The sequence below is a fragment of the Halichoeres trimaculatus genome, unplaced genomic scaffold, assembly GCF_033239565.1.
Source record: "Halichoeres trimaculatus isolate MK-OKI-2021-1 unplaced genomic scaffold, fHalTri1.1 fHalTri1_scaffold_17, whole genome shotgun sequence".
Lineage (NCBI taxonomy): Eukaryota > Metazoa > Chordata > Actinopteri > Labriformes > Labridae > Halichoeres > Halichoeres trimaculatus.
This window is the reverse complement of record NW_027437195.1, coordinates 17,923,124-17,943,366: the sequence shown is the minus strand read 5'-3', so window position 1 is coordinate 17,943,366 and position 20,243 is coordinate 17,923,124. Positions and strand designations below refer to the sequence as shown.

At 40.0% G+C, this 20,243-nt stretch overlaps 1 protein-coding gene across 4 annotated transcripts in view; it reads left to right on the top strand.

Moving 5' to 3' along the window:
* The first annotated feature begins 145 nt into the window (after nucleotides 1–145).
* Nucleotides 146–20,243, top strand: part of dlgap2a (discs, large (Drosophila) homolog-associated protein 2a) — a 251,386-nt gene continuing 231,288 nt past the window's right edge. Inside the window, exons 1-3 of one of the 4 annotated variants that reach the window (XM_074691350.1) lie at nucleotides 146–246; nucleotides 13,851–13,905; nucleotides 14,310–14,357. In XM_074691350.1, coding sequence (XP_074547451.1) covers nucleotides 229–246; nucleotides 13,851–13,905; nucleotides 14,310–14,357 — 121 coding nt within the window. In that variant the 5' untranslated portion in view covers nucleotides 146–228. Of the gene's footprint in view, nucleotides 247–12,527; nucleotides 12,790–13,850; nucleotides 13,906–14,309; nucleotides 14,358–20,243 lie in introns of those variants that run through there. The other 3 variants (XM_074691344.1, XM_074691343.1, XM_074691349.1) reach the window with 3 other exon arrangements.

Here is a 20,243-nt window from a genome sequence, read left to right as displayed (position 1 = left end):
ATATGCATCAGGCTAGAGCTCCCCATGTGTTTGAATCCTGCAATTGCAGCGGTTTAGGGCGTGCGCACAGAGAGCCAGCTGTAGAACGGGGTGGATGCGAGGTTAGAATACTAAGCAGCCTCATGGCTCAGCATCAGCACCGGGCTGAGTTAGGATTTGCGAACCTCTCCAACTTGGTTTGGGACCTCAGCATGTGAGCAGGCTTTGCAGGAGGAGGATCCACCTAGAATGTCAGCTCTGAAGAAGGTAAATCTTCGACTCTACCTCTGCCTCTTATCAATCCTTGAACACACATGTATTTCTTTAAAAAATTGTATGAACAGCTCTTGCACATGAAATACATTCAACTGCAAATGAAAATGATTTATGCTGCAGTAATGAGGGGGTGTTTTCAAGCAGTTTGCCTTCAGCAATCTGTTAGTTGGACAGAGAACTCAGACTTTTGGATGATTAGCATTCAAATTGTTGTTATAGTTTTTACACAATATTTAGAAATGCAATGTAGTTTTTTTAAGTATGGACAGCCATCAGAGAAAACACAATGTAATGTAAATTTAGTGTCACTTTTGCTTGCACATGAGTATTGTTCACTTCACAACACTTCTCTGATCTGCGGCTTGCATGTTGTTCTTGCACTTAAAAAATGTCCCTAAGGTAGAGCCTTGAATGAGGAGCTTTGCAGGCGGATAAAAGCCCTCTTAGTTCAAGGCTAACTTCTTAAATGGATGTTATGACAGATTTCAGCTCCCCCAGACTCCTCCTGTTGTGTCACGTTATACTGTACCATGTCGACTGTAGTCTCTGTGGGTGGATGAGCTTCACTGACTGTGTCTGACACAGCCCAAGCTCAGCGTTGGCAGTTCTGAATGAGAGTGGAGTCCATACAGCTCAACAAAATGAGGCATCGGAATTTTCTTATTCTTTTCTTTTTCTGTAAGCATCAAGGAACTAAACAGACCTATGTAAATAGGTTACATAACACCTTAGTGTGGATAAGGGATGGAATAGCATATATTTTTCTTCACAAAGTTGTGATAAATCAAAAGGTGAGACTTGCACTTCCCTGTGTAATTGAATGAAACTGATATTGGATCAAACTCTCTATTGTTTGCAAGAACAGAGTTTGTTTATTGCCTCTTTCTGCTGAAAAACTGTCATCACCGCCAGTTGTATGCTGTTTGGGATTCAGTGTTCCAGGTATGGATGTCCCAGCCTTTTTTTAATTCCCTGCACATAAAGACTGGAAGTCGTATAGGATGCCTACTTCAGCAAATGCTGCAGAAACCACAGCAGATATACAGCACTCAGCACCCACTGTGAGTGACAAAAAGTGCTGCCAGCCAGCACTCACATAGTTAGATATCATAATCACAGAGGTGCTAAAAATAGGGGAATATATTCATGGCAATGCTTTGGAAGCTCAATTGAGTTATTGCTAGTCACCCTTAGGGCTTGAAGTTTTACCAGGATTTTCATCGATGTCACACTTGTACCTTGCTGGCTAAAATGAAAAGCCTTTTAGAGCTGTAGTGGTTTGCAGGCCCTTTGTGAATGACACACAGCAGCACACTCCCTCTCAGTTTTCAAGGTTCCAAAACTAAAAGCACACTCAAACAACAGATCATACATGGTTGCTGCTACTCCTGACATAACAAACATGTTTTATTTCAGGTGCAAGTAAAGCATCCCTTGGCACTGTTTATTCATTATGCAGATTACAAGTAGTGCCGTAGTGCATTGGCTGTGGCACCAAGCAGCCTGGAGCAAATGTAATTACTTTAATCGATGAAATAAATATGTGTGGAATTGTGTGGTTTAATTGGTTGGATGTGCCTGTGCAAATATATGCAAATGTCGCAAGTGTGTACTTAAAAAAGACTGAGGGTGGACAGGTGCCAGGTGGCAGGTGAGAAATACATGTCACCTCTGTGAGTCCTTATGTGACTGAAAAATAAATTACTTGTCACTTACCAGCCTCAGTAGGGGAGCTCACCTTTTCCCTCATCCAAACAGCTCACTTTACACCAGAAGACTCATCAGCCTGCATTGAAAGTCAGATGATTCATGTGAAATAGAGAGATTACTACTCATCCTTTCAGGGAGTTTTTATGAAAGATGAGAGACCAATTAAAAACTACCACTAACACTCAGAGGATGAAGAATATATGTATTTGAATGTGACACTACTTCCTCTCAGAAACACTTTGGAACTGGAGGTAACGTGTCCCAGGATGTTTCCAATGCTGCTGTCAAACTGCTTTCATGCACAAGCGCTCACAAAGTCCACACCAACTGACTCCTGCAGAGTTGTCAATGTGAAGCTTGTGTGGTTTTTGCCTACTTGGCAGTGACATGATAACACTCTCATAATCTGCTTGGAGATGCATAGAAGGCTTGAAACGCTGCATTTGTGCGTGTGGTGATGTTGCTTTGGTCCATGCAGGGAAGGAAGGATGTAGTCCAGTGTGACTAAAAGTGTGTGCTGAAACATTCAGGAGCCTCTTTTCTTATTCATCTGCTCACTGTGACAAATGTTTTTACCCTCTTCATGTCACTCTCCCACTGGCTCAAATACTTTATCTCACTGCATCTTATCTATTTGTGCACCTTATGCATCCTCAAGTGTGTAATGTATATACAGCATGGGAGTCTTTGTGTGTATGTGTGTGAGTGTGTGAGTGAGTCAATGTATACCTGTGCACAACACTGCTCAGTAAATCACCTTAGTGCTTTGGTGGGCAGCTATTTCAAGGCAGTCGGGTGCGGCTGAATTCCCCAAGTCAGATGTGGCTCATTACAGGGCCCAAAAGCAAGATCGTATTTGTAACCTTTGTCATTATGATGACTACTAAATGTTCATTTAAACAGCAGTTGTCCTTTCAAAGTTACCACAGTAATGACTGCCTGTCCACTGTCAGCTGTTTGCCTTTGAAACTTTCAGGATGGAGACAAATCTAAAGCACCTCTTGGTCAAAAAAATTCAATGATATTTTTCCACTTTCAACCCTCTGTCAAAATGTGAAATTTGGTACTAATGCAGTTCAAGACCCAGTTCAAATCTATGTGTGCTTGAGGTCTTCCTTGTCGAGTATGATTTCTAATACCCGTGCCTTTGGCGAAAGGCCCAGCAATTTTACAACCGAGTCTTTACCAGACCCTTTAAACTGTGATCTGAACTTTAATATATCTGCTTAATAAAAAAACCCTCTTTAGTGAAGGACATTAGGGCAGCAGATTTTTTTATGAGAACCGGTCTGTGAGATTTGATTAAGCTCCAGAGACTTACTCAGTGTTTTAATGGTGCTAATGTGAGCCAGGTGTTTAAGGTAACACAGCTCACATAGCTGGGTTTAAATGATAAAGGACAAAACATGAGTCTTTGCGCTTTACCTACCCCTCTAACTTTTTAAATATTTTTCATGGTTCCATTATAGCCATTCCTCATCCTTTTCATTTTGCCCGTGTTATTGTTTTTTTTCTTTTTGTTTTTAACCTTCATCTGACCCTGCAAACACCCACTTCCACTTTCCGGATACACCACCTGCCTCCTTGCATGAGCATCTGGATGGGATCTTAGCTCCTCATTTTCCCTTTCATCTATGCCAACCCATGTCTCTGGTGGTGCTTGTTCCAAATAAGCCAACCAAAGACAACACATATTTTGTTTCCTACTTGTGTCTGACACAAGTCATAATCTATTTGAAAATGAGGGTATTTGTACAAGTTCATGGATGGTAAACAAGCGGCAGCTGAAAAAGTGCTGGGAACAAGCAAAAACACTTCAGTTATTCAAGTATCCACATGAGGCTGACTGGAAAAGTCACAAGGAACCAGTTTTTAAGGCAGAATAAAACATGTTTATTGACCAGTACAATGACAGTTTTGGTGTCGTCACCTCATTTCTTTATTCATAACATCTTACGCACCTGTTTTGATTATGTAAAAGAAATCAGGTAAGCGAGGGCGTATTAAGAATACTTAGTGATGCAGCTGATTAGACCAGCAGGTGGGTGCATTTTAGCTGTTTGCAAGGTGGCAAAGCTGAGGCCACAACTATCAGCTCTTTGTCTATGTCTTGCAGTCAGTTGTTCCCAGTGGAGTTGTGAAACACATTGACAGGGATGCAAAATGCTTTCCAAAATCAAAAACTATTTAAAATTGCAATTTCATCCTTTATAGTAAAATATGTATACAAAAAGGGTTAAATTCTAATCTAAAACTGTGCAAACATAAAATACTTTATTTCATTACATTAACTGGCCAAAATGATGAAGGTATCAATCCCAGCAGATTAATACCCCACAGAGGTAGTCCTGTTTTCTACCAATCAGCTAAATTATTTATCTTAGACTTTTTTTGTTTGGGTTTTTGGTTTCTGGCCTATTGGTGTATCCCTGGCTTGGGGTTGCCAGTCCCACCACCGTTTCTTTTGGCCTAAACAGTTTGGGAACCCTTGGTCTCGCATCTCAAGACAATCACACCAATGCACCATGTTGAATGGGTCTTTATCTTTTCAGTTCATTCCCTTGCTCCAGGGGGCTTTTGCAATGTTGATGTGCAATGTAATATTCCCCCCAAACCCATGAGGACAGTGTTGTCTGTATTATCATCAAATTGCCTGTTTCTGGTCCGCTGTTTTTTTTTGCTTCTCTTTTCACAGTGATTTTCAGCTTATTATGTTGTTCAGAAGCTGATACACGTTGCTGTTTATCTTGTAACAACTCCTACGAGGAAGAACAGAGAGGAGAGATAAGATAGGAAGAGGTGCACGTCAGCCCTTTTTTCAACAAAGACCTACAGCGTAGAGTACGCTGTCATTGAACCTGAACCTTTCATGCTTTTTTCTGAGATCCAAATTCTTTGTTTCCTCTTTGTTTTTGTTTTTTCTACCAAGCATTTTGTCTCCTCCCAGGACATTATAAGTGTACTCTTTCTTTTGATTGCCCCCCCCCCAACTTTGATTTTTTTTCCTCCTCAATCAGGATGTAACAATTGGTCTGATTTCATCACATCATTGTAATTCATACTGCAAGAACACAGATCATCAGGAAACAGAAGTTGTGTGGATGCCACATCTCACTTTACCAGCTTCTCCCTCAGATTACTTTTAATTTTGAATTGTAAATTAAAGGTTAATAAATTCAGGCCTAAAACTGTGTTTGTAGATAGAACATGCTGATGCTTTGTTCACATGTCTTTGGTCAGCTGAGTAAGAGGTGAAAGAGAGAGTGGTAGTGGCCCGTGTTTATATCTTTGTCTTCTCTATTGCATTATATTGAAAGCTTTTGTCCATTTCTGTGTGTGTTGTATGTCCTTTAGCATTACCCATGGTGAGTGGTCACAGTGCAGTCGTAATCCCCACAATCTGCTCACCCCTGCATTTGATGGTTTGCTGGGGTTAAAGGGAGCAGACAGAGCTTAAGGCGAACAGGAAGAAAATAAAAAGTCTATGGTGGTCAGACCACTTCCCCTCTGTCCTTAGAGATCACCATTAGCTCCTAAAGAATTACACTGCAGACTTCAGGACCAGGCACTAAGGTGCCCTATTACACACTGCCACCTGTGATAATTACCTGTACCTAGCAGTAGTACTGTGAGGAGAGAGGTGGAGAGTCAGTTTGTGCTTTGTGAGAATCCAAACACATCACTTAAGCAAGGGTGGTTCCTGTTGATTGCTCACTGCACTGGTCAGACTAGTCTGTTGCCCTGGGCCAGGCTTGTTCTCAGGCATTTACAAAAGTGGAGAACATGAAGACTAACAGGGTTCATGCACATCTTTGCTCTGGTCTCAACTGAGATAAAATTTGGAAGTTATAAAACAAGAAAGAGTAGCTTGTTGTTTTTGGGAGCATCAAGTCTGTGCACAAGCTAAATCACCGGGGCTATTTTTGATCGTCACTCTCCAGTCTCCTGACGCAGGCTCCATCAAACAGTAGATAAAAACAATCTCCCAGACAAATGGACTTTCAGGGAGGAAAGGTAATCAGTACTTTTATATCTGGGGTCATTTTTAGAGAGCCGATATCAGAGAGAAAAGTTTCTTTGAGGCCTCAAATGGTGTGTGACTCACCTGAGTTTTCCCATTTCATTGTCTATCTCCATTAATGCTCATGCATTTGGTTACTTCCCTTTTTCCGTTTCATTTTCAGTCATATTTCTGTTCTCTTCTTTGAGGTGCACTATAAAGTAAATCAGTCTCTGTGATACAAAATAGTCCAAGAGAATAGCTTTTTGTTTGAAGTGCGTGTAGAAACTTTTCGAATTAGTAGAAATTAGACAGTTGCACCACTTTAGTCTGGTGGCAATAAACTTTTTTTCTGCGGGCACCTGTTATAAAAGTATGTGGCCGATGCTGATAATTCCATATTGTAATGAAGATCAACTTTGCCAGTGTGCTGAAAAGACAATGATAGCTGATGCTTTCCTACTATTCATAATAATTTCCCTACTTTAAAACCTAGGAGACAAGATAAATCATGTCTACAAGGAAAATTACTTTTTGTAATCTGCTTTATGGCCAATATAGTATGCTTTACTGAACTTCCATCTCATGCATATCTAGCCCATGTGCCCTGAGCTGTAACAGGTCTATAACCCAGAGAGATAGTAGCAACATTTCATTCAGGGGCTCTTAATGATGTCTCCATGGAATCCTTTTTCATGCAGCCTCAAGCTGCAAGAAAACAGCAACCAGTCTCATTGGAGGACTGTAATGTGCAACAATATTGCTAAATGAGGCCTATTATTAACTAATTGACTCATTGGCTTTGGGAAACCATTAACAAGACTGCAGTGACACAGCTTTGAATTGTTTACAAGGGTCTGTTTTTCTTTTGAAGTATCTGTAGATTAGATATGGTAGCATAAATAACTGATGATGGTTTGGTTCAATCAAGGCCACTTCTAGTGTGTCTGCTATTGGTAAAAATGAGACCAGCTTTGAATGGAGTTTGAATTAATCCAGCTTTTCAAGTCAATGCACAATGCTTGAAAATAAATCTTTACAAATACCAGAAATATCAAGGCTGATTCTTGCGGGTCTTGCATTCCCAGTTGTCCCAGTTATCCACAAGATTGTCCTGTTTTATCTCGTAAATCTGCCTCCTTTAAAACATACTGGCACAAATCCTCTCCAGTGCTCATCCCAAGATGAGTTTAAAAAGACAAACAATGGATGCCTAGCACATTTTCTTATGTAAAATCTGACTCCCAGACTCCAGACTTCAATCCTTTTAAAGCGTAACCACAGGAAAGTGACAACTCTGTGTGTGAAAAACTGAAGAGTGTCCCTGACAGTGTGTTTCCCACACTCCCCCAGTACAAGTGTGTGCCAGCCAGCTAGCCAGCATGTATTATGAGTGTACATTATGCAGCTGTTGGAGTCATTACAAACCAATCACCGTATCTCTCAGCTCTGCAGAGAGAGTTATTTTTATCTTCAGGAAAACATGCTTCATCACTTGTTTACTCAACAGAATTTTGTTGCATGTCATACAAAAGAAGGCATAAACGCAGAAAGAAGAGACACAGCTGAAATGAAATGGCACAGTGATTTGCTTTTCTTCATCAAAATATGTCATGATGTGAAAACTGACAAACATGTCTGTTTGTTGACATCATTTATATCTTCATCATATCTTTCTCACTTCTGTGGAGGACAGACAGGAAGTCGCATCGATCAGACATATCTGTGTTAGGCCCACCAGTTTTTTTTTTTTCCACAGATATCCATAAAATCTGTGCAAAGAATTAAAAACCAATAAATTCAGGAGATACATCAGCTTTTTCTAAGGAGTATCATTTGACTCAAAAAGTGCACAGATTGAGCCATTCTGCGTAAGTCAGTTTAACAATGGCTAAATCTGCAGTTTATGTCAATACCATTGGTTCATGTTAGGGGATAAACTTAGTGTTACATTGTGGGTAACCAGAGTCTTTTAGTTCAGAATTATTTGACTAGTTGGACTTGCCAAAAAGTCCGGCTCAAAACTCTCAGTGTATATTTTTGGGAGTTTGTTTGTCTGTGAACAACATAACTCAAAAAGTTACAAACGGATCTTGATTAAATTTTCAGGTAATGCTCAAAATGAGATAAGGAAGAAGTGATTATATTTTGGAGGTGATCCAGATCACTGTCTGGATCCAGGGAGTTTTTTAAAGGATTCTTTATCATTGTGAGATAGGGCTGTTTTCACCATATGTGTACATAACTCCACCATAAATGGTCAGATTGCTTTGCAAAACAATACAAGACAAGGTCACCATAATTTCTGACAGATGTAAAAGTACGATCCAGATCCTGGCAATAATCTGGACTAAGATCTGGTATATGAAATATGTACTGGGTCATCATCATTTTCAACACTATTAGGTAACTAATTATGGTACAAACCTGAAATTAACACCAAATTGTAGCAGACAGTCTGCTGAAAGGGAGTATAACATTAAAGTAGGACTAAAGTGTTGCATGACAATAGCAATTTGCTTGGCGGAGGTCAGCGCTCTCTGAGTGCTTTTCTAGTTATTTAAGAAATGGAGCAACACGGGATCATTGTTTGTACCTTACCAAAAATGAGTGACTGTAACCACTGTTTACAAGTGTTTGAATAACTGAGTCCCTGTATTGTAAAAAAAGATTATTTACTTTGGCTTTAATTATTTCTTCTTCAACAATCTTATTAATGTACTTTGTCTGTAGCCTCACTGCTACTTTGGTGATTAGTTCTCTGAAAGCAGCAGACTCTACAGACCATATGGGAGGCATGTCTTCCAAAACATATACCTTGCAAACAGTCTGTTTGGCCTTCCCTGGATGACAGATTGTGGAGCTGGTGGTGATTTGAAATAAGGCTGTGGCTGTCTGAATGGAGTGGAGCTCAAATTGGTCTGCCAATTACAAGACACACCTGGGGCACTGGTGTTAGCAGCGCAGGGCTCTCTGGCACCTAGCTTAGGAGTTGTGTTGTTTGATTTGCTGCTTTGAGAGATTACAGTCATGAGTAATGTTGATGCAGAGTTTTTCTTCTGTGTAGTCTGTTTGTGAAATGAGAGGGGAGAAAGCTCAGACAGAAAAAAGTAAATGTTCAAAAAGCATCAGCTGATTTTATATCTTATTTTATATCTAGGCTTTTCAAAGTGACCTAAAACTGTAATACAGGTATCACACATAAAGCTAAAAGACAAAAGCCCAGGAAATAAATCAAGCAACAACCAAAAAGCTTTATAAATACTCTACATCTTCCACAAAATATAAAACTTGAAAGCTTTGTTACAACCCATGGTAGCTTATTTGCAACATAAACAAACAAACATAAATATTCAGTGCAGCTGAATAAAAAGAAAAAGAAGGCCCAATAGATGTTTTTATCAAATAAATCACAGCATACATGGACTTTTCCCTTTTAGAAATGAAACCATGACTATGACAGCTGAAAAGCTCATGGTGCTTCAGACCATAATTGATAGGACTGTTATGATTATTACCAGCCACTAGATGTCACCAAGTCTGAATGGTTAATCTTTCTCAACACAAATTTTTTGACAGCCTCAAAAGTTTGTCCAAACCAGAGAGAACACAGGGAGTCAACAAAAAGGATACCAAGAGCAACTAAATACACCTTGTCAAACCAAAATCCCCCCATGACACTGGGGCACTTGGTCCCTTCCAATGAACTGGCTCCAGTACAAAGAGGTGTGAAGCCCTTAGACACACCTTTTGTGCCAACAAGGAAATACAGACAGCCAGGTAACTTAAAAGAAGAAAAAAGAGTAATATATCAGAAACATGTTAAATATTACAACGTGAAATCTGTCAGTGTAAAAATGATATAATGAGGGAACAACATCATATATAACAAATTTGCAACCTCATTATGAATAATTGTTGTGAAACCAATGAGTTGAGAGTGTAAATTAAGTTTTTTTTTTTTACTGGTTGGCTGCATGTAGCCATCACAGGTGGTGAAATATGTTTCTTTCACTCTTTGGTAAAGCTTTTGTGATGGGAACTTGCCATTGCAACAAGCAGGAGGCTTTAACAGGTTTTAAATCTTTTAGTAAAACTCCAACTAAGAACACATGAGGGCCAAACTACTTTTCAATTAACAGGCATGAACACGGATGACTGAAGGAGAAAATGCACTTTATGAAACAGTCTTTTGATGGCAGGATTTCTTCTTGATATGCTGCTGGCAGATCAGAAAATGAGAGTGTATAATGAGAGTCTGTGTGCTTGAGGCTCTCCTCCTGTATGAATGATGCAGTGAGTTGATATCTCATTGAATGTCCCTCAGAGACAAGCCATAGGAGGTCTTTTCTAATTTTCATTTCTGGACTTCTCTCTCTCCAAGAGGGACCGTTTTTATATTCGTCTGGGTTAAATTAAAAAAGGACACATATCTGATCAGTCATGTTCAGCTGCAGATAAAAGTAAAACCCAGCGAGAGAAGCTGAGATAGCTAGGGATGTAAAGGAATGTAATAATACTCTGATGCAAAATAGAGTCCAGAGAAAGAAGAGGTCTGCCTCTATCATGGCAGTCATTAAAGACAACAAAAAGACTGTTAGACACATGGACAAAGACACCTGCTGAGCCACCTACACACCTGATTCTTTGGGCCTCTTTCTAGAAATCTCCTGCATATTCTGCATTATGAACACTGGTTCTGACAGCTCAAGTCACAAGCTTTGCTGTAATCCAGTCCTACGAAGAAGTTAAAACAGCATACTTTGCTTCCCACCTGTAGTTGGCCAGTTTACAGATAGAAGCCCAATAATAACAGCAAAGACAAGACTTTGGATTGATCACAATTTAAAATGACTCTTCACTGGCTAGATTGTAAGCATGCATTATTGATCAGTATGCCCACCTCAGGCTTGTGAGCAGTGCAATAATGGGCTGTTGTATTTGCTGCTACAACCTCCTGGCATCGCAGAGCTGCTGACGGGGCAGTGAAAGCTTCTAAAATTGGTCTGTTGATGTGACCAGAGCGCACGGACTACAACTTTGCCAACCTTTTCTTAGTTGAGCACTATTTTATCCCTTTGCTGCTCCAATTGAACTTGATACACAGAGGCCATTTTACTCTGGAGTCACGCTCATAGTGCAAAGCTCAAGTCCTGCTTTATTGTCAGGCTGCTGTGTTTCAGTGAATAGGTCGTATAAATTCATGTTGCGTGATAAATCAGTAGCATTCTGCAGCTTTTTAAATGAACATTAAGTATTGCACAAAGCTAAAGCCCCATACATTCTGCAGAAACTCTTACAGATGACTGGTTTGAATAATGTATTCATCATGATGTGAAAGTGTATGGTAGCAACAGCCACTGAATTCTAAATACTGAAACAAAAACACCACTGAATTAATTGCACTGAATTATTTTGCCATGAAAACCATGTATCAGAATTTGTTTGTCCTGACTTCATCTTCCTAAATTCAACTGGTCAAAGTTCAGATCCAAAAATTCAAGTTGAAAAAATCAGATTGCTACTACTTAAGATAGGAAAGACAATATACCATATTGATGCATATAAAATTAATGTTTTTTTTTCTGTTGATAATAATGTGGAATTAGAGGACACAAGATTTGATTAAAGATATCAAATTGTTCTAAACAGACAAAAATGCTAAAATAAAGATAATAATAATAATAATGATAAATAATGTTTGAAGGTCAAAATAGGCTTAAAAACATGATGAAAACCAATCATGAAGAATCCAGACCCTGATCCTGCCAAAAAAAAAAAGTCAGTACCATAAACTGTATATATATATATATATATATATATATATATATATATATATATATATATATATATATATATATATATATATATATATATATATATTTTTTTTTTTTTTTTTTTTTTTACAGTCTATGGTCAGTACGTCCAGTAAGAGCTGCTAGTGCTTGGTCATTCTGACAAAATCAAACGTGGCTCTCTTTGAAAGCAGTTTGGATCAGATCTAATCCGTAGCAGTCACTTGCAGGGACTGCAGTTCATCGTTAATGCTGCCACAATGCTCAACTATCTGGTTGTGAAAAAAAACAGATGATGAATGGCATCTGTTTGTGCAGCCTGATTTTGCAATATTTTGATCCAGAAAATGAAAAACCGGCGAGGCTCACTGCCATCAGTTTTCAAAGGTCGTGTAACTGCTTCAAAGGGTACTGGAGCATTGCTGCTGCACTTGTTCCGCAAAGCAGCTTTCATCGTATTAATTTAATTATTGAGGTTTTCTACGATGCGCTCGGAAACACCACACGCATGTACTCTGTTCAAGATCGCCAAACTTTCTCTTTGTTTACCTGATTGACTCACGGATAACAGCGGTTCGTCCATATGTATTATTGATGTTTTTTGATCGTCTCTCAGTCACACTGTAACCGCTCGCCAGGATTACTGCTGTCAATGTGTAGAAGGCATGCGCAGTTCGAATTTTTTGATAGGGTTTTCCAGGGGGTTCCCCTTAATTATGACGTAATCTGCACCTGCGTCTCTTGGTGTCATTAGTCAACCGGCCAAGTATTTCCAGTCATACACGCAGCTAACGCAGCCGACAAACGGGCCGTTCCATAATGACTGAGCGCGCATACGGGCCCAGGAGTCAACAGGTTTGGGGTTTTACAGCCCAACAATGGTCTATCAATGGAGTGGGAAGCGCGGGAACTCCTCAGCCTCGTGACTCCAGCTTTCTGTCAGTCACGCTGCTCGTCGGACTGAACAAAGTTAGCAGTAAAGATGCAGCGCAACGGAGTCGCAGTTGACGTATCTGGTGCACTTCAGGGGTAAGAAACGTCGATAAGAGAAATGTAAAGAAAAATAAAGCCACATTTCTTCTTACATTGGTGTATTTAATAAGCTTTTTGTTCTGGTGAGACAATAGCTAACATTGGCATTCATTTGCTGTTCAGCTTTAAGCTAAGAATTTAAGCAGATCATGCTAGGTCAAAGTTAGCTTAAATTGGTTGTTTGCTAAAGTTAGCAGTGTGGGTTTGAACGGTGGTTCTCAATTTTTTTTTTGAAGTGATGTACCCCCTATCATATGTTTTGTTTTTCTGCCAGGTACCCCCTAAAAAGCGTAAAGAAGTTTTTGTTGAAATAAAAAAAGGTAAAACACAGCACTGTACTAGTGTGTTTATGAACTTAAACTAATATTTGATTCAAACATTAAGTAAATGGTGTTTTTGGAATTTTGCTTGGTTCATATTTGTTTTCATATACATTGTTAAATCTTGTGTACCCCCTGTACCCATTGTGTACCCCCATTTGAGAACCACTGGGTTAGAAAACCAATAAAACCAAATGTTTAATTTTACTTTGAAAAATGTTAAATCTCCCGACATATTAACATCCAGTTGTCCTTTCAGTTGTGGGTTCAATCAGGATATTTATTAATGTTAAAGTATGTATATTTTTAAATCTTAAAGATACTGGAGTGCATTTCAGGCTCCCATGTTAGAAGAAAATGGCTGCCGAATATGGTGAATGGAGCTCCACTGGAATATTAGCACATCATATCAATTCCTTCACGCACCATTTAACCCACCTTTCACTGTTTGGAGATTGAATCAGAGACACACCGTTAAAAATGAACATTTCACACACACATATTCACAGCGGGACCGTCATTTAGTGCTCTGCTGCTCAGATAACCTGGGTCCTGGATAAATATGGGAGTTGCTCCTTTTGATGCAAATGATGTAAGAAATGAGTATCCGTTGCCACTCTGTAATCGTAGGTCACAGCACGGCTCAGTGCGTTTTCCTCTCAGCTCCACTTTGTTTATGCTTTCAGCTGCTGCTGTGATATTAATGTATCTCCCCCACTCTTTCTCTTCTCTTGGTAGGTGTTGCCAGGCATACTGCAGAAGCATTGCTGTATCTTACCTGACAGGAACACAGGTAAGGAGCAAACTGATGTCCTCTCTCCACCAAACACAGCGGACACACACAGAGCAGAGACAGAAGGAGAGAGCCAGTCAGTGGGAGTAATGAATGGGTGCTGATGCTGGGGAATGAGTGCTCAGTGGGTGGGTCACATTTGTCTGTCTACCTGTTTGCGAGTTTGCTCTTAACATCTGTGAGCTCATAGATCTTCTGCTGGCTACACACACTCTTCCTTATTGCATTTTCTCCCACACTTTGTACTCTTACTGCTACTGCACAAATCAGTCTCTTGCAAAATGAACATTTTTCAAAACCATTTCTGTGGCTATACTCTTTACACCTACATGTCACTGGGAGGGAAAAAAGTTGGGAGCAGTTTTTGAAAACTTGTGATGACAGGCTTCTTCACATCGTTGCAGGTGTGAAGAGGTTGCTGATGAAATTGAAGAGCAGGGAGATATACTCAGGTACCTGGCCGCAGCCCTCACAGTAATGACTTCTTCTACCTCTTTGTGCGTTCACTCTTGGCGCCTCTCTAACCTCTCAACTGCAAAGAGGCTGCATGCCCATGGGCTCCCACACCATCCATCCCACTAACAAAAGCTCACTAACACTGCCCCGATGTGTAGCCACTGCACAGCCACTTGCTCATTTATCAGACTCAGGGCCATTTTGCTATCTTCCAGCCTTTCTGCAGTGAACTCCTTGTCCTCTGTTGTGTTCTGTGGAGTACAAAAACATATCCACCTAAGATGTTGGTTCTCGCACACGACCAGAAAGCTAGATGAGGGTGTCCCATGTGTGACCCAAATGCAGATGAGAGCAAGGGTGCAGCAACCTTGGGGATAAGCAGCTACTTGCCATCTTGTTAGGCTTTAGTTGCTTGTTCTCAGGACTTTGAGTTGGAACGAAGCACGAGACATCAGCGTGAAATTAATGTTTGATGGGGCATGCAGACAAGATCATCACCTCTTAAGCAGATAAGCTTTACAACCCTTTAAATGAGTAGTCTAAATGTTGCTTGGAAAAAATCTTGGTCCAGATTTTGACTGAATGCACAGTACTCTCTCCCTCTTCTTTTTTTTGTATGTGCTCTGTGTGAGTGGGGCTTGCTGCTGCCAAAATGAACAGCAGAGAAGTGTGTGAAGACATTTTGTGTAAAATTTGACCAGACTTTAACTTTTCTCACAGGAGACTCTGCTGAATCTCTGTTTTTAGTTGAGGTGTGTTGAAATCAGTGCATGAATATGTAAGACCCGAGGGTGCACCACTTGACTGGTCTCAGAACTGGGTGTTCTAACAGAGTGGACGCTTATTAAAATAACCTTTTGATAACCTTATGAATATGTAAACTTGAAGCTTGAAAACTTTTCCAAGGGTACAAAAACAAGACATTGTCCTTCCATGAAGAGTAAGTTGTGGTCTTAGTTCATTATTCTTATAATACACATTATTTAGCAGGCTACAGCGCAGATATAAATTGAATTGAAAGTTGACATAACATGAGTTGGACTGCACTTTCTAACAAACCAACTTTCATTTGCTTTAAAAAAGAAAAGTGGCTTCTGTCTGAGACACATTAGATGATAAGCCACATATGGACATATTCACTCCAGTGGGCGTGATCTGATTTTGTGTCAATTTAGGTCACTTAACGCTGCTGCAATAACTGATATTGACAATAAGTGCATTTAAAGAAAGAAAATGTGCTAAACGTAACGTGCTAAAAATTAACGTACTGTAATAAAATCAAACTTATAAGTCACGTTTGATCTGCAAGCATCTTTGAAATCTTATGTCAACACAATCGTTAGCCAAAGCATGAAAGAGGGAGCATTTAAGTGATACTCCGGGATGGAACAAGTTGGGTCCTATCACAAGGTTTAGGGCAGAAATTACCCCTACAGCAGTGTTTTTGTGCAGCAGAAGCCCAAGGCACACGCACCAAAGACCCCCTCCCTGCTCGTCTGACGGTTTCCTCTGCACTCAGACGGGGCCATTTTTACTTGACCAAAAACACAAATAAACAGACTCCCACCGAAAAAATCTGATATGGGTCTGCATTCACACTTTATTTAGAGAATTTTCAGCGCTTTACTTTCACACAAAAACACCGCTAAATAAGGCTCTAGTTCTCATCGTGTTGTAAAACAGCGCTTCCTACGCTACAGAGCCACAGCTGGCTAAGCTCGCCGCTTAGTGTATCAGTCCGCACTTGGCGTGCTGGATATAAACAAACGCAGGTAGTCTGCCAGGACAAAGAGACAGGATGAGCTGAAAATCCTCTTTTAGTGCCACACTTTAAGAGTGTGGTTTTGTGGAATCATGTAGTATGTGTGATCCATAGACTATTTAAAAAAAAATGGACATCATCTCCTTTGGCTGGAAGTGGTTTTGCCACAGAACTGCCCCCCTAGTGTCTAGCTGCAGTACAGGTCAAAAACTTGATCATTCTAATGTAGCTGTGGTCAAACTTTGATGAATAAGTAGACCTCATAGAGACGTTTTCACATCTCTATGCTGTGGTGATATGAAGATAATGTTAGGCTGCATGGTGTTCAAGTCTTCTTTTTTTTCTGAAACTTTCATTAGTTATCAGTCCCTTCTACAGTCTGTGGTGTGATCAAAAGATTGTCATGCCACATAGTCATGAATATCCTTATGTGTGGTCTTCTAAAATTTTGAAATGAGTCAGGATTAAGAATACATCTATGGTTTGCCTCGCCTAAATATTTATGTGTGTTTGTGTTCTGATGTACTGAGCTGTCAAAAGACGGTGCATGGCTCTTCTCTTGAACTCTCTTCAAAGATGTATCGACCATCTTCTGACTTTGCTTCCACCAGAGTTTACAGATCATCATTCAGCCCCCAGATCCATCTGGAACGTCAGAGCTTTATCTGAGCAACTTCTGCACTGCACTCTGGCACAGTTACTAACAACCTCAGTGCTGGCTGTTCCCTTTGAATTTATAAAGTCTACCTTGGCATAGCTGTCTCCATGGCAACATGGTGTCAGCAGATGCAAAGACTGCATTGTGGCAATTTTTCATCAGCATTACTTCTCTGTGCACATGTGATGATCTGGTGCTGATGTATTTGCATATGCTAAACAGATGACAGCATAAATTCACACCAGCAGTGGAGGGCGTACTCATCAGTGAGTAGTGATGAGTCAGGCCTGCGTCGGCAGGAGGGAAGACATGAGTTTAAAAATGTGGTGTAATGCTCGAGGAAAGAGACGAATGGTTTTAGAAAGAGGAGTGGAACATTTGGGAAAGATGAAGAGCAAGTGAGATTAGAGGAAGCCTTTAGAGTTAGAGTCGTGAAAAGATTGGTATATCCAGCTGGTGAATATGATTAAGATGCTGCACTATGTGTTTGTGCGTCCATGTCCGCGTGCATGTGCTGTGCTCTACTGTACTCCAGTGGGTGTGGGACGCCCTCTACTGGGCAGTTTCCCAGCTCTCCAAATCTCCCCTTGAAAACTCTTTTTCTTAACCACTCCAGGCTACTTATTGCCGTATTTGAAATCTTGTAAAAGATGAAGCTTATCATAATCCCCCACTCTCACTGGTTTAGAGCCCCCCCCCCGCACACACAGACACACTATGTACACCTCTCTTTACGATAAGGACTCAGCATTTCTATGCCATAAATTCACTGACTTTTTCTATTCATAGATCGCTATTTCTGTGTTGTTTGACCATCTTTTTGCATTCTGTCATCATCTTCATCCCCTGCTCAGTGCCTCTACAGCTGGAGCATTTTAGGAAACAGTCACCCATGATTTCTTATGTAATCCACTAAATCTGACTCCTTGAAGATTTGAATTTTCTCACTCTTTATGCTCATGGTCTGAGCAGCAGGTGACTTTTATCAAACAGAACAAGCAGATTCAGACTTTGATTGTCCCTCTGTTTTACCTTGAGAGCGAAGGTGCTGTAAAGAGTCATGCTGACTGATGCATTCTGGGGAAACCTTTCTGTCATCCTTTGCAGTTTTTAAGCACTTCTGTTTTGCTTGCATCACTTTGTATCCTCATTGGTTTTTGTCTCCCTTGAGTCTTAAAGTCCACCTGTGCATAAACAATATGCTTTATTCACTGTGAAGCCTGAACGCAGCCCACCTGTTGTGTTAGTATATATATATATATTTTTCCAAACACTGAAGTTTATAGAGTGGTAAATATTCCCACCTAATGCATGGTTTGTAAATGGCGGAGTATCCTAAGTGTCTAATTATTTGCATGAGGTTTGCTTTTATTTTTTGAGGGGAAAAAGGAGATTTCAAGACTTTGTGTCATGAAATCTGATCATCCAATCTGATTACAGTTTCTGAGGCATAGTTCAGAGCAGGTATGAAGAAACCTTATTGCATTCATCCTTTAAACTGTTGTCAATCTCAAACCCTTTCACCCCACATTTGTAAAAACATACTGAAAAGTTTATAGGACCTTTTGCACTGCTAACCCGAGGTAATAGTCATAAAACTTTAAATTCACTATGTTTTTTTTTGTAAATCGAGATAAAAAATGAAGGGTAGAAGGGAAAAGGTAGAGTAATACAACAATAAACACAACGTATCAATAATAGGTTGTGAGATCCGTCAGATTATTCATGCTTTCATCTTGAGGAGAAGGCAAAGGGAAGAGAAGCTTTCAATAGCTCCTGCTAAGGCTCTGTGGGTTTTCTACACTGCAAAAAACTGAAATCTTATCTCGTGTTTTTAGTAAAAATGTCTTTTTAGACTCAATATTGACCTCTTTCACCTGAACAGCCCAGAAAAAGATCTAATTTCAAGTTAAAGACAAAAATAAAGTCTAACAAGTAGCTTTCATCTTGAGGAGAAGGCAAAGGGAAGAGAAGCTTTCAATAGCTCCTGCTAAGGCTCTGTGGGTTTTCTACACTGCAAAAAACTGAAATCTTATCTCGTGTTTTTAGTAAAAATGTCTTTTTAGACTCAATATTGACCTCTTTCACCTGAACAGCCCAGAAAAAGATCTAATTTCAAGTTAAAGACAAAAATAAAGTCTAACAAGTAAAAAAAAATGCAGGAAATATGTGCTTGTCAGGATAAAAATAATGTCTTGATACAAGCACATTTCTCTTTCCCTACTGGCAGATTTTGTTACTTGTTACAGGCAATGTAGACCTCATTTTTATCTTAAAATAACTTGAAATAAGACATTTTTATGGACTGGTCAGGTGAATGAATTGATAAGATTTCAGTTTTTTGCAGTGCATATGTAAATTAACTCAGAAGGATTGTGCCAATCTGTTGAGGGACTTGTTAGTAAACAGAAAATTGTAAAATCAATGGTGTTATGGACTGGAGGGAGTTCAGCACAGGTGTGATGTGGTTTCTTTCCAGTCAGGAGCAGAAGCATTTTGATGAGCTGAATAGATGATTGCTCCAAGCCAACGTAGAGAGAATAACAATCGTCTGGACAAGATGTCATAACTGCTGTTAGGTGGTTTTGACCTATCAGGATCAAGACATGCAGGTAATGATTATATGTAATCGTGAAAATCCAGTGGGCAAAAATAAGCAACCCATCTGCTAAATATACTGTACTTAATATTCAAAACAAAAACACAACAAACAAACAGCTGCACCCTACTAATAAAATCTAGCTCATTACTGTAATGCTTGTACAGTGGTTGTGGGTTACTCTCACCAAAATGTTTTCTTTCTTTAGCTTAATTACAGGCCCTGCTGTGTAATTAGTTTCATCTTCAATGGGAAGGGTTTGTATGAGGACATGTTGCCATGGAAACACATTGCCCCTGAGTTTGGGTGACGAACATAAGATGTTGTTCTGAGGGCAAGTTTCTGAGAGATGAACACAGAGTCTTCAGAATTACAATCGTGAAAACCTCAAAACATTTCACAGAATAGCCCTTTATTTTTTTGTCTGTGTTGAGTTCTGTGATTATTGGATGAAGTGTGATTATGTCATTCAGAAGCAGCTTTGTTCTCTGAACTACACCACTCCAGTAGCTCTCCTTTACCTTCCAAGGCTTCTGCCCTGAGTCACAGCACGTCCATCTCCATGCTCACATGTCCTGCCTGAGCCTCTGCACCCCGCTGTGATTCCCACTGACACAGGAGTGAATCAGCAGCTGCTCCATCAACTTGAGTAATTAACAGGCGAGCTGTCGCTTTCCCTCTAAATGTGTTAGCCTGCTTTGTGTGGATGTGTGCACACCCCGCATTTAATCAAAATGCATCCGCACACACACACAGGCAGTCATTTCACACATGCACAGCGTGTCCTCATACGGTTTTGATATCTGTCTGTGACAAAACAGGACAACCAGAAAGAGCCTGTCTCCTTCTGATAACTCTCAGAG